Source organism: Manis javanica, chromosome 1 (genome assembly GCF_040802235.1).
Source record: "Manis javanica isolate MJ-LG chromosome 1, MJ_LKY, whole genome shotgun sequence".
Lineage (NCBI taxonomy): Eukaryota > Metazoa > Chordata > Mammalia > Pholidota > Manidae > Manis > Manis javanica.
Genome location: NC_133156.1, coordinates 89631317 through 89645540, shown reverse-complemented (window position 1 = coordinate 89645540; position 14224 = coordinate 89631317). Strand labels below are relative to the sequence as shown.

The following is a 14224-nucleotide window of genomic DNA, read 5'->3' as shown; positions in this document are numbered from 1 at the left end:
AGTTATGAAATACTGATATAGTAAATTACAGACCTAAGTAAATGTTTAGAATGTTGTGTCATGGATTAGAATACTCAACATAGTAATAATATCAGTTTTCCTCAAGTTGATAAATACATTTACCAAAGTACCAACAAAAAAATTTTTTTTTCTAGACAAACAGGCTGGTTATACTTTCTGTGGAAAGGCAAAGGCATGAAAATAGCTAAAACAGTTTGGGAAAAAAGAATTCAAAGAATCACACTGTCCTGCTTTACAAATTACTGGCATGGTATGTGGAAGGGATAGACATGTTAATGGAAGAGAATAGAGAATGCAGAAATAAAATCATAATATATGGCCACTATTCTTTGATAAAGCAAATCAGTGGAAAACAAAAAATGGTGTTTGAACAATTGGCCATCCATATGCAGAAAAATGAACCTTGAGCTAAACCTCACCTTACACAAAGACAAACTCAAAAGGTAAAACTATAAAACTTCCAGAAGGAAACAAAGGAGAAAAAGATATTTGTAACTTAGAGTTAGACACAGATAGCAATGATACCACATATACAACCTGTAAAAGATAAAAATGATAAAGAACATGAACTGTAAAAGAAAAAAATTGATAAAATGAATTTCATCAAACTTTTACTCTGCCAGGCAGCATTGAGAAAGTCAGAAGACAAGAATGAGAGAAAATAATTTGCAAGTAACATACCTGGCAAAGGATTTATATCCAGAATATATAAAGAACTCTTAAAATTTACAATCTAATTAACAAATGGGGAAAAGACTTAGTTCTCCAGAAGATAAAGAAGGCAAATAAGCACTTGAAGAGGTTCCACATCATTAGTCATTAGGGTAATGCACATTAAAAACACAATGAGACACCAACTCATGCCTATTGAATGGCTAAAATAAAAAACACTAGCAATACCAAGTGCGGACAAGGGGACAGAGTAATGGAAACCTTTCCTGCGTTGCTGGTGGGAATGCAGAATTGTACATTTCTCTGGAAGGTGATTTTGCAGTTTCTGGTAAAGTTAAAATATACTTTTCATGGGACCCAGTAATCCCACTCTTGGGAATTTACCCCAGACCAGTATGATTTTAAAATAGAAATTAAAAGAAAAAACTTGAGTACATTAATAATAGTTCCTTTGAACATTTAAAGATGTCTTTCCCTACTGTAAATTATTTTTATAACTATGTAAACTTGGATTAGAGCCTGTTTTCTATATGCACTCTTCTGTCTAATATCAAAAAAAAAGTCTCTTTGCATTGTGATTTAAAAAAGTAACCATTATAGAAAATAAAGAATATTAGACGAGTCCTACCAGCCTTATGTGATCACTTTGTGTATCTGCAAATTCTTTTTTTCTACAGTTTATTACATAATTGCAGTGATGCTGAGTATACTCTTAGAGTTCACAGTTCTGATTTCATAGTTTTAATTATTACTATTTTATACATTGTTTACTCAATTTCAGGTAAAAAAATTTTGTATGTGAACATCATTGTAGGGTTCCAAATGCTTCATCAAGTCATTGTAGACTTCTTTATACTGCAATTCTGGGGACTTTATCTTAGCAGGAAGCCATTGTGCCCAAACAAGGAGAGAGATTTTGTTTGCTCAGCCATTTAATTTACTTTTCTGAGCACTCCAGTGCAGTAATATATTGATCTATGGGTACAAAATATTATAACAGTCTTAAAAGACAGGCAGAGATTTAAAGTGGCAAAATCATTTGATATTCAATGAACATAAGTAAATTTTATTTGTTAAAAACCCTAGAGTTGAGGTTCAGAGTGAGATTGTGAATTGAAAACATTACCTCCTATATGTTAGCATTTAAAGGCTGCAGAAAAATAGAGAAACAAAAGAACAGCTTTAACTATTGAGAGGAGATTCTGTGTAAGCAAATTTCTCATGTGTCATAATTGGAACTCAAAGATAATTTTTAAAGACTATAAATCAAAACAGCAATATTCTTGTATGGAGGTAACCACCAGAAGCAATTAAAAGTTGGTTGGATTTGGTCATTGGGATTAAGGGTGGGAGAAAGCTAAGAATGAGAAACTGCTCTTTTATAATACAAGCCTGCCTGTACAGTCCTAATTTTTAAGTATGTACATGTATTATTGTAAACACAAAAGTTAAGATTTCTTAAAATTCTGAGTCAGAGGTTACTGAGATATACTTCCTTTTTAAGAGATCGTTAGGACATACAGCACAAAATTATTTATCACTTACCTCTGAACATAAATTACTAGTGAATGTGTACTGAAAGATTGCATTTGGTGCTGATCAGACTGCCTATCTCTTTTATGATAATTGAAGTGGTTGACCTATTAAAGTGGTTGGGCAAACAGGTGGTTGGGTTAGTGATATAAAGACCCAAGATAAAGCACTGTCATCATACTACTGTCAGTGATACTTTTTTAACTTGAAGATATTAGCTGTTTGATTGTCAAGAAATCTCTCATAAGATCTCCCTTATGGCAAACTAAAAAGTTCTCTTTTTTTTTCGAGAGAAGTTGAGTGTCTTCCTTAGGGTTTGGTTGTACTGCTCCAACTCTAACCTCAGAAAAAGCTCCGTGCTAACATCTCAGATTTATTCCTTCCTATATCTGGCCATTAACAATGCTTTTGAAGGACTCAAAATGATTAAAATTAGCACATAAGCTTAAGTAATTTTAAATAATCTTGAATAGTTATGGCTCTAACTTCAACTAACATACACAGGAAAAAATAGGAACTTTTATAGAATAAAAGTTTTATAGAAAATTTGAAATTTAGTAACACTAGTTATATAAAAGAACATTTTTTAAAGTTTTAAAAATTAACCTAAAAACTTAGTTTTATCCTCAGGAAGTTATTTCTGAGGATAATTATTTCAAATTCTTTTTGAAAACATTAGAATCTAAGATATTATTGAATTACATTTTAGAGCAGTTATAGTATAGGTAATTTATCATTGGAGTAGGATTTGTGGTTTATCTGAGTGTAGTCAGTGAAATCTGAGACTTTGAAAGTCTTCAGTATTAAGTTGTCTTATGTCTTAATGTCTCTTTAAAAATTATTATCAATAGCTGTATATGATCGAATGCGAGCAGATCAGAAGAAATTTGGTAAAGCATCATGGGCAGCAGCAGCTGAACGTATGGAAAAACTCCAGTATGCAGTTTCTAAGGAGACTCTGCAGATGATGAGAGCTAAAGAGATCTGTCTGGAACAGAGGAAACATGCACTAAAAGAAGAGGTAACAGAAACCATCTGAAAAATTCATAAAAAAAAAAAGATTTGATATTTGATTTTTATCTTTGTACAAAACTGACATTTTTTCTGAGGCACTTTTTATACTTCGCACTGTCTCTGTGAGGTGAAGATAATACAATGGGACCTACGATTTGAGTTGCCATAATATGTAAGAGTTACACACACAAAATTTTCATAGCATCACATTGTGAGTGGAGAGAATAACGCAATGTTAAAAAAGAGGTTGACATTCTTTGTTATTTTCAAATTTTTCTACTGTAAAGTTCAAATTCTGACAATTATTAAGAAAGCTTCACACCCAGAAAAGTTTATTAAAAATCCTAAGGCAGTAGATGTTTCTTAGAATTGATTATATTATGCTTCAACCATTACTATTTTGGAACCACCCATTGTTTTCCTACTGGAACAAAATAGGGTTAGAGATCCAAATTTCTTGCCTGTGCTTCATTAAGACCTCTTCACAAGTACAAAAAAGAAAAAAAAACAACAGTAATAGAAATCCTTGAGAAGGGTTGCTGATAAATATATTTAAAACACATCTAAAATGATTTTTAAAAATTAATTTTATCATTGTCATCCTGTTCATCAGTGGTTTTAGTATTCCTCATAGTGCCCCAAACAGCACTGAATGTATCACTGATGCCCAAGCTTGCTAAAAAATATTGAAACTCATTAGATGTATACTGTTTTTCACTATCACCTAGGCCATTATTTCTAATATGCTAATAACATGTTTTGCTATTAAACCATGTCAGAACAGATTGGTTGTTTATGAAAGGGTACTTAAATATGTACATTGGTCATTTGCTGATAGTTTTTTCTGAGTATTAGTAGAAGCAAATATTTGTGTCTAGGAGTATAATATTTTTGAAAACAAGGAAAATTATAATTTTAATCATGAATGAAGATTAAAAGGTAATGTGAAGGATGAACCTGAAAGGGTGTTCTAAATGGCATATAGTAAAACTTGATGGTTTAGACACAACTATTCAGTTTATGCCTTTTCAAAGATGAGAAGTGTTCAAATTATTAAATAAAATTGGGATTGTTTCTCCTTGCTTTTGTTAATCTGTTTTCTCATTAACTTGAGACAATTAACAGTCTATTGTATCATACATTATTTTGTGAAGCCATTTTTGGAAAAAAATGAAATCCTGCTTTTGGCAAACATGCCATACATGAAATATGTCTAAAACTCCTTCATTTATCCATAGCATACCCAAAATGTACTTCTTAAATCTTCTTTCTATTAAGAGCTCATGATTCTTCAAGGTAGTCCAGGCCTAAAACTTCAGTATCACCTTTAATTCTTCCCTTTCCTTTGCCTTTTTCTGCCTTTTGGAAGTCTACCCAATTCAAATGTTCTTGCTCAGTTACTCATTCAGCAGACATTTATTAAGTGTTTTGCTAATAAATGTACATACATTTACACCATACATGTACACATTTTAAAGCATGTATAAAATGCAGTCATAGTGCTTAGAGTTACTAGAGTATGGTGGGGCAAGACACTTGCAGTGTGAAAACAAGCTGTGATGTAGGCAGGTACAATTATATACAAAGTGTGGGCCATTGGGGGCATCCACAGCTTTGACTATAGGGTCACAGGTGAAGTGAGCTGGATGTTCCAGGAGACCCAGAGTGGTCAGGAAGTCAGCCTAGTTATCTGGAGGAGTAATAGTGAGACATGAAGTTTGAAAAGTAAACAAAGTTTGGGGTTGGCTTTCCACACTCTACCAAGGAGTTTTAATTTATGGTATGGAGCCATTATAAGATTTTAATCAAGGAGTAAATGATCAAATTTGTTTTATGAGATACTGCTCTGGCCAATTTATAGAGAATTTACTGGAGGGCCATTCTTAAATCCTCTGCCCATTTCCTTACATGAAGGAACCCTGCTCTTCAAACTTTGTTTCATTGCTAATAATAAAAAGTGAAGCATTTCTCAGAAATGAATATAAATACCAGAAATTTGGACCCTTAACTCAGTAGTAAAATAAGAATTGGGAAAAGTCAGACCCATACTATGTTTTGGCTACCGGAAATGACTGATTTTAAAACTACTCAAGGTTGCAGGGCACTCCTGGGAAGTTGAGAAATAAAGACAGACTGGGATGGTCTGATCCAGATCACACCTGCTTGCACTCAAGAGTGTACATGGGCTGTGCCTTTCTAATATTGTACCACAGTATCTCAGATAAGCTGGTAAGGAAAGCCAGAAGTGTGGATTTTTGCTGGGCTGGGAGAATTAGCTGGGTGAGGCTACTGAATTTATAGTAGGTATTTTAAAAGAGCACTTATACCCCAGAAGATTTAGGTAAGAATAAAATTATTTGATTCTTCGTTTGATTTGTTGTACATCAGTTCCTCTTATCTATGTTCCCCTTTCCACAGCTTTCATTACCTAAGGCCAACCTTGTGGTCTGAAAGCAGACTACCCTTTCTGATGAACTGTCAGATCAATACTAGTTTAATGCTATTATGTCACAAGTCCTGTGTCACTTCATCTCATCATGTAGGCATTTTATCATCTCATATCACAACAAGAATGGTGAGCACAGTACAATAAGATATTTTGAGAGAGACCACATTCACATAACTTTTATTGCAGTATATTATAATCGTTCTATTGCTAATTTTTTAGTGTATCTAATTTGTAAATTAAAATTTATCATAGGTATATGTGTATAGGAAAAAACATAATTTGTGTAGGAGTCGACACTGTGCTTGGTTTCAGGCATCCACTAGTGTTCTTAGAACATATTCCCTGTGAATGGGGCAGGGAGGAAGTTTAGACACTAAACTGTACGTTGTATGTTTAAAATAACCAAAGTGTTTTTAAAAATCACATTATTGAGATAATTGTATTCCATACCATTTACCTACTTAACTTGTGTAATTCAGTGATTTTTAGTATATTAACAGAATCACTGTAATTGCTTCAGAACATTTTCATTACCCCAGGAGTAAGCCTGTGCCTATTAGCAGTCAGTCAGACATTCCCCATATCTCCTTTTAGGCTCCTCAGCCCTAGATAATCACTAATCTACTTTCTATCTCTATAAATTTGCTTTTCTGCACATTTCATATAAATGACATTGTAAAATAATGGGTTTTCTTTTTACTTCACTTAGCATATTATTTTCAAGGTTCATCCATGTGGTAGCATGAATCAGTGCTTCATTTAGTTTTTCCTGAATGATACTGTTGGGGAAGAAATTCTGTTTGGAGATGCATGGAAGTTAGAATGAATATGTTAGGAAGGAATTCATTGAAGTGAGAATAGCAGGGAATGGCACCTGCCTTGCAGGTTGCAGAGAGCAAGGAAGAACAGAGGCAGGGAAGGGAAGCTCACTGAACTCCTGCTCAACAAATCCCTTGTTGATTCCTGAAGCCAGGGTTACCTGGCAGCTGGTATCCGCTTGAATCTTCATGGCGTGGAAACTGAGTCTCTTACTACCCCAGGATTTGGGGGAGCTGCAGAGCACTGGATGGAGTGATATTGTGTTCTGGGAACTTCCCAAAGGCAAAGAAAGGAGATTTTCCTGCAGGCTACTGAAGAGCATGATTGTACAGCTGCAGTTTTGTCCAGGTCATCCAAACAATAGGAATTTGCAAACCCAAATCAGAGCTTGCAGTAGCCCCTCCCTACTTATTGGAGTAGAACAGAGAGAGTGACACACTTGGAGAAAGTGGAGTGCTGTCAACCTTAGGAGGTACGCTTAAGGGTTTAGGTTTTTGGTTTTCTTGGGCCTTTTGGGTAGGAGTCAGTGTAAGGTATGATGTATACAGGTGATTTATAATTCCTTCGAAATTTTGTCTTAAGGATAGGGTTATCTAGGTGACTATTGGTCCGGATCTCAGCATTCTTTACCTACATAGGTTTATTTACATTTTGGGGGTTGTATGTCCTGGTTACAGTTATTTGGGCTGAAAGAAAAGGAAGAATAGTGTACAGGTTAAGTTAAAGAATAAACTGGGCCTTTTTCATGGGCTAAGTAGATTTTATATAGTGATTGGTACAATGAAGGCATGGGCTGCACTCTGATACTTTTCTTTATCTGGGGAATATCAGGACATTCCAAGTCACTCCTGGCCTTTGAAACTTACAGCTAATTAACTCTGTGAGGACTTTCTGGCTCTCTGGTTTTATCTGGTTAACTCTTTGAGTCCCTTTTGGGCTCCATTGGCCTTACTCTTCCTCTACCTGCTTACGTCTGTCTTTCTGCCTAACAATACTGTATGATTATACAGTATTTTGGGCATTCATCAGTTGATGAACATTTGGATTCCTTCTACTTTAAGCGCTGTTACGAATATTCATGTGCAAGGTTTTCATTTATTTTGGTATGTACTTAGTGAAACTGCTTTTTGACTTTTTGAGGAACTGCGAGAATGTTTTCCAAAGCAGCTGTACCATTTATATTCCCATCAGCAGCGTAAGAGGGTTAGAATTTCTCCACATGTTCTACATTTTTCTTAATACTTCTTAAAAGGAAAAGAAGGGATGCTAACTCAACAGTCCAAGCAGGTTTATTCCTAAACCTGAGAGGGACCTCTCTGTTCTGGTGAGTAGAACAAAGAAGGTGTCTCTTACAAGCTAAGAGGCTTTTTATTGCCAGGTTTTGGGCAGGCTTTTGAGGGGTTGGGTCAGGGAAAAGGTGAGCTTGTGGCTTGCTGACCTGTCCTCAGGAAATTGCTTGTAGCCTAAGTAAAATGAAACCTAGGTCTCTCTGAGATGACAGGTGGGCTTATCCAAAAAGGTGGTACTTCTGTCCAGGCTCTGTCACTTATAATTGATCTTTCTTGTTATAGCTATCCTGGTGAGTGTGCACTGGGATCTCATTGTGGTTTTGATTTGTATTTCCCTGGTAGCATTGATGTTGAGCATCTTTTTGTTTGCATTTGGCCACTTACGTATCTTCTTTGGGGAAATGTCTGTTCTGATCTTTGCCTGTTTTTAAATTGGGTCATTTCTTTTTTATTATTGAGTTAAAAGAGTTCTATATTCTAGATACAAGTCTTTTTCATCAGATAAATGACTTGTAAATATTTGCTCCCATTCTGTGGATTGACCATGTTGGTTTCTACAGCACTGACTATATATTTGTGAAAGTAATGTATTTTGGTCTCTAGAGAACAAAATATTGTGTCCACTTTTATCAGTACAGTTTCATGTAAAGTACATTGCTTTATGAATTTTGTTTGGCTTAGGAGGTATACCTAGTAGTCCTCATTGGCATTTTAAAAATGTTTTAGCTGTTGTTGAAAAAATAATATATGAGAGTAAACTATAATGATGTATCATGGCTGTGATCTAGAAAAAAGTCTTTTTGTTAATGGATTTCAAGTTGTGATTTAGTTTTTCCCTTACATTTTCTTATTTGCTACTGTTGTTAAAGGTAAAATTGGAACTCGTCCTGGAACCTTTCCGCACTTTATATTCAGAATCTCTTTGAAAGGATTTCAGTCCCATCTTGTGTTGCCTGAGGCATTCCTACTGCAGTCTTCTTTTCTAGTTACGCTTTTCCTTTATGTAACTAGCTATCTGGAATTTTCTTAAGTTCCAGAATTTTTAAAACTTAAAATCCTGGCATTTTATTACCTCATCACATTGTCTTCATCACATTGACTAGCTTTATTGTTCTAACCAGGCTGACATAGAATTGTACTGACAATATTGGGTGTCTGAAAGAGCTACTGAGAGAAAGATTTCTGACTACTTGCTAATGCAAGAACATCATTCTTACTAGTCTAGGGTTTTAAAGGAAGGGTGAGGCTGAAATAGGCCTTGAGAATGGGATGATTATCTGTGGGGTCATTTTCCCTGGGGCCGTCCATTACCTTAATAGTATGTTTTTTTAATGTTCTGGATTGTGTCTGAATTCTTCAAAGGATTTGGTAAAACTGTCAGTCATTCTTTCCAGGTTTATGCTTGTTGTTTGTGTATAATATATTGTGCTTTTTATATATATCTGTGATGAGGTACTGTACCAATTTTATTGCATTAATTTAAGGTGACACATTACTCATGAGAAACAGAGCACATGAGAATTATTAAGCCCATCCCAAACAAATGCTTTGCCAGTGAAGCCTTTATATACAGCACTACCCTATGATTTAAATTATTGGGAAACGTTTGTTCTTTGAAAAAACGTTGACATGCTGTGTCTCCTTAGGTTATTTTATAAACAAAAAACTTATGATGTAACAATATGAAACATTTTAAAAATTAAAATTAGAAATTAAGTTAAAAATATTTAGTAATATTTGCCATGTGTATAATGCTGAACTTGAAACAAAAATCTCTAAATTAATGCTGAGATATTAAATACTACCCAGACAAGCAAAATTCTGTTTGGCTTTTAAGTTTTAACTACACTTAGAGGTACTGTTCCTTTTAATCTATCTCCTTTTTAACTGAGTCTTGATTATAGTCATTCTTATCCTTGTAGGTCACAGACTCCTGCCGCTTTACAAATTTGAAAGCTAGGAACCCGGTACTCAGTGAAATATGCATATATACACACAGCTTTGCACACAAATTTAGTAGGTTCCCAAATTGTCTGTACCTGAGCCTCTGATCCCAGATTGTTTGCTGTTACTCAGGTTTTCCTATCAAAACTTCCTGAAAATATCAGTGTCTTTTTTGGCCCTATACTTTTGAGAGAATCCAGGGTTATTTTAATGAGTTTTAGTTAATTTTCTCCACTCATTCAATAGTATACTCCCTCCAATCTGATTCAAAAATAATAGCACAATCTGATGATGCATATACACCTTTTACTTTTAGACCTGTATTAGCTACAGATTACATCAGATATATTTTAAACCATTGGAGATTAAAATATATAATCACAGAATTAGGAGTACGATGTATGTTACAAGTGTTGTTAAAAATAGATTATTAATGAAGCAAGTAGATATTAAGCTATAGATAATACAGTTACATCTCAATTAACTTATAGAGTATATCTTTTGGTTTACCATGATCTCTGGTTAACAGGGAATTAACCTAAAAACCCTTTAGATTCCAACCCTTGTGGTTGAAGGTTCTAAAAATATATCAGTGTGCTTTCTGTATTGGGAGAGGAGTGTAACCATTTCACATCCTTTTTTTTTTTTTAACTTTGTGATTCCTTAAGGTCATGTCTATGAACATACATGAACTACTAGAATACTGAGCTGAATATATATCAATCCTGAGGTTAGTTCCTTATATTTCATAATTTTGTCTTTCTCCTAAAAGAGTAAATTACATTTAATTAAGGTTATACTATCCCAAGTCAGTTTTATTTAGGTCATCAAGTATTTATTAGACATTTATAGTGTGCCATACTGGGCATGAACTTCGGGTCTAAATATTACTAAAAATCACTAATAGAACTTCCTACAATGATGGAAATGTTCTGTACCCAAAATTGTCTATATCATCATTTTCCAATAGGGTACTAGCCACATGTGTATTTGGCTCTTGAAATGTGGCTTATGTGACAGAGGAACAGAGTTTTTAAATTTAAATAGCCACATGTGTCCTGTGAATACTAAACTAGACAGTGTAACTCTGTACATCCCAATTCTGCAAGTTCATTTATATAACCTTGGGTGAATTAGCCTCTCCATAAAATATAATTAATGTACTACTTCTAGGAGAGCTATGATTCCATGAACTAATTATGTAAAGTATTTAGCATAGTGCCTTTATAGGGTAAGAACTCAGTAAATGTTAGACATTATTATTCTGTTTAGATATTGTGCAAATAACAAGGAAGGGAATACAAAGATGGGAAAAATATTTCTATGGTTAAGACTTTTACTTGAATTTGGTATGGGCCTTGCCAAAAAGTTTCAACAGCAAGGAATGTTGATGTGGTGGACACAATGTGCACTAAGGTGGGGCAGCTAGAATGTGTAACCAGTGAGATAGGCTAGCCCTTTGTTTTTCATTTATTTACCAATAAGCAGATTGATAGAGTATGTTCCATACCTCATACTAAAAATTTCAGTCTCTATGAACAAAAAGCCAGGTACTATTCCAAAAGTTTTAAATTTATTACTTAATTATGAAATTCTATTTTAGCCATCTAAACTACAGTTTGGTAGTGGTTACAAAAAAAGTAAAAAGATTTCAGTGTTTCAGGCTTTAAGTATATTGTTTAATTCTCAAACATAATCCTTTGTGCTACAAGCCCATTAATTGTTATTTGAAGCCTCGAGGCCAGATATGTTTGAGAAGTCTTTTTTTCAGATTTCAGAAAGGAAATTTAGGGCATATAACTTCCAGAACAGTGTTAATATTCCAATAATGACAGCTATAGATATTTGCACTGAATGGAATAAATAGGGACTCACATAATTCAGGTCATACTTTCCTACAAATGGACTGTGAGATTAAGTTTTGACATAAAAGAAATTGTGGATATTTTTAGTTTTCCAAGAGTTCCAAAATGTGGAATTACAAACAGTTCTGTTGACTTTCTATATATTATCCATATTTGTGCAACTCTCATTGGTGGAAGGAAACTGTATCTATACTCAGATGTGTCTGCTTCTAAGTTTCATGTTCTTTCAGTCTTTTCCACATACAAGGGATAGTCTTGATAGAGAACTTGCTGAGCTTGCCTTTAATCTTTCTCATATGCTGTTTATGGTTTTAATGACTACTTTTGAACCCTTGCTCTACTTCTTGTTTATTGCCATACTCTATAATTCAAGCAGTGGTGGGGTGCTCAGTGAGTATGTGTTGAATGAATGACTCAAACCACAGATATTCTGAAAGTTTTGTTTCTCATAGCTCCTCACATGTCATGGGGTTTTCTGTCACACGAGAATGCAAGACAGGACAATGGGCAGCATTAGTTTGTATAAATTGCTTTTTATCTCATTTCATGATACAGTACAATCAGCCAAAATAGGTATACATGAATACTGTGTCATTGTGCATGATGGAAATAAATGGTCGTATATGTTGGGTCAGTAGTATATGATGTTTTGTGTGGTATATGACATAGATTAATAACTTGATTCCATTGCTAGATTTACTATAAAAAACATTTTTCTTTGTTTCCTTTTCCATATTTACTTGAATGGTGCTCCCTACATATTTGTCTAGTGGAAAGACCATTGTTGTAGGACTTGGGAGAATTGGGTCTGGCTCCAGTAGTGCTGCTATTACCTGGGTTACATTGGCACGTCAGTTTGGTTTAGGGTCTTAATATCCTGATATCAAAAGTTTATTTAGAAGGGTGAAGGTTGAGCTGAGTAAATTTCAAGGTAGTGTAATTTTCATTGGCACTTGAGTGTCTATGCTCTACACTTAACCTACATTCTAGGCTTCTTAACCAGGGAAGCACTGCCTCAGGTATAACAAAGACACCCCAACCATGACTCCCAGCTTCACTGTCTCTGCACTGCTCCATTGTCCAGAATTAATGCTCTGTCCACTCTTGAGTCCCATTCCCTTAGTTCTGTGGATGTCAGCTAAGTTTGGTACCAGGAAAAAAAATCCGTCTGGAAATTTCTGATTTTGGAGCAATGTTGCCTTCCCATACCTCTCCATGCTTTTTACTGAGGCTTTCAGTTCCATGTTGAAGTCTAGATAACCCTCAGAGCACAATTTTGCCATCCACGTTTCCCTGACTTGCCTCTTACTCCTTTTTCTTTAGCTTATCCCATGAAAGTCTTCTTTACTCTGGGCCTGTACCCCTTTAATGCTTCCTAAGGCCCACCACTGCCTACTGTTCGTTCTCTCAGAGGTTAGGATTTAACAGATGCTTTGTCTGCACTGCTGCCTCTGATATTTGTCCTCCTTTTGAACCCAGCCATGGCAGATGTGCCCCTGGCCTCCCTTACTCTTTGTAGGACTCAGTCAGAAAAATGTGAGCAAGTCCACTTCTTGTAAGAAAATACCTACTTCCTTTCTCAGTTTGATATTTGATATTGACTGTATTTTGGTGTCACTATGCTTCCTAAGTATTTTTAAGGTACATGGGCCCCAGGCAGGGTTCAGAGTACTATAATATGCTGTCAGTGCAACTGATCATTGTAAAGGTATATATCCTCAATGGCTTTCAGCTTCCTTCCTTAGCTAAGGGACTGGAAGGGAGAAACAGACTTAGAGAGTGCAGGGTGGAATCCTTAGCACAGTATCATGAATGTGGCAGATAAATGGTCACTTCTAGCTGAAGAGAACCGGAGATAGTGAAGATGGAATTGACAGCCTAGTCCTGGACCCAAGCAGTTTTATAGGAATTGGTCTTACATTAAGGTTTTTAGACAGATTCACACTAAAGTTTTAAACTAAGTGATTATAATCCTCCACTTAGAGAATAAAGCCTTCTAACATTACATATTTTACTTTTTGTATGATGTTCTCTCAAAGAATGTGGGTCTAAAAAACAGGAAGATGCATCCTGTGGCTGTGGTCTCCAGAGCTGGGCCAGAGCCCCAAGACAATATGTAAACAAATGTTTATAATTTAAAGTGGTACTTAGAGTCTCAGGATAGAGTCACTCTAAGGTTCCTGTTTTTAATGACTTAAGATAAAAGCAGCAAGAATTAATTATATCAGCATTTTTTTCACTCCCACCCCACCCTGAGCCATTATAATTAAATGCATTTGGGGTTTGTTCTGTATTTGTCTTTATAAAGTAAAAAAATGCCATAATACAGTGGGATTGCTGGCTTACAATTTAGATAATTTATTAAACATTTATACAAATTTTTTGTAACATTTATTAAATAATACTGTATTTAATTCACCTGGTTATTTTTAAATGTGTACCATTCCACAGTGAGACCACAGCCTAACTATTGCTTTGCAGTTCAAAATTTTTATTAAAGGAATTTGAAATTACTCAGCAAAACATTCTAGTCATTGGGTTAGACTGTAGACATCTAGTAAGTAAAGTGCAGAATCTTATTCAAAACATATTCTTTTTTTGTGCTAATACGTTTCACC

General features: G+C 34.9%; 1 protein-coding gene across 1 annotated transcript in view; it reads left to right on the top strand.

Moving 5' to 3' along the window:
• Positions 1-14224, top strand: part of JMY (junction mediating and regulatory protein, p53 cofactor) — a 98310-nt gene that overhangs the window by 58580 nt on the left and 25506 nt on the right. The window contains exon 4 of the mRNA XM_073234721.1: positions 3078-3247. Coding sequence (XP_073090822.1) covers positions 3078-3247 — 170 coding nt within the window. The remainder of the gene's footprint in view (positions 1-3077; positions 3248-14224) is intronic.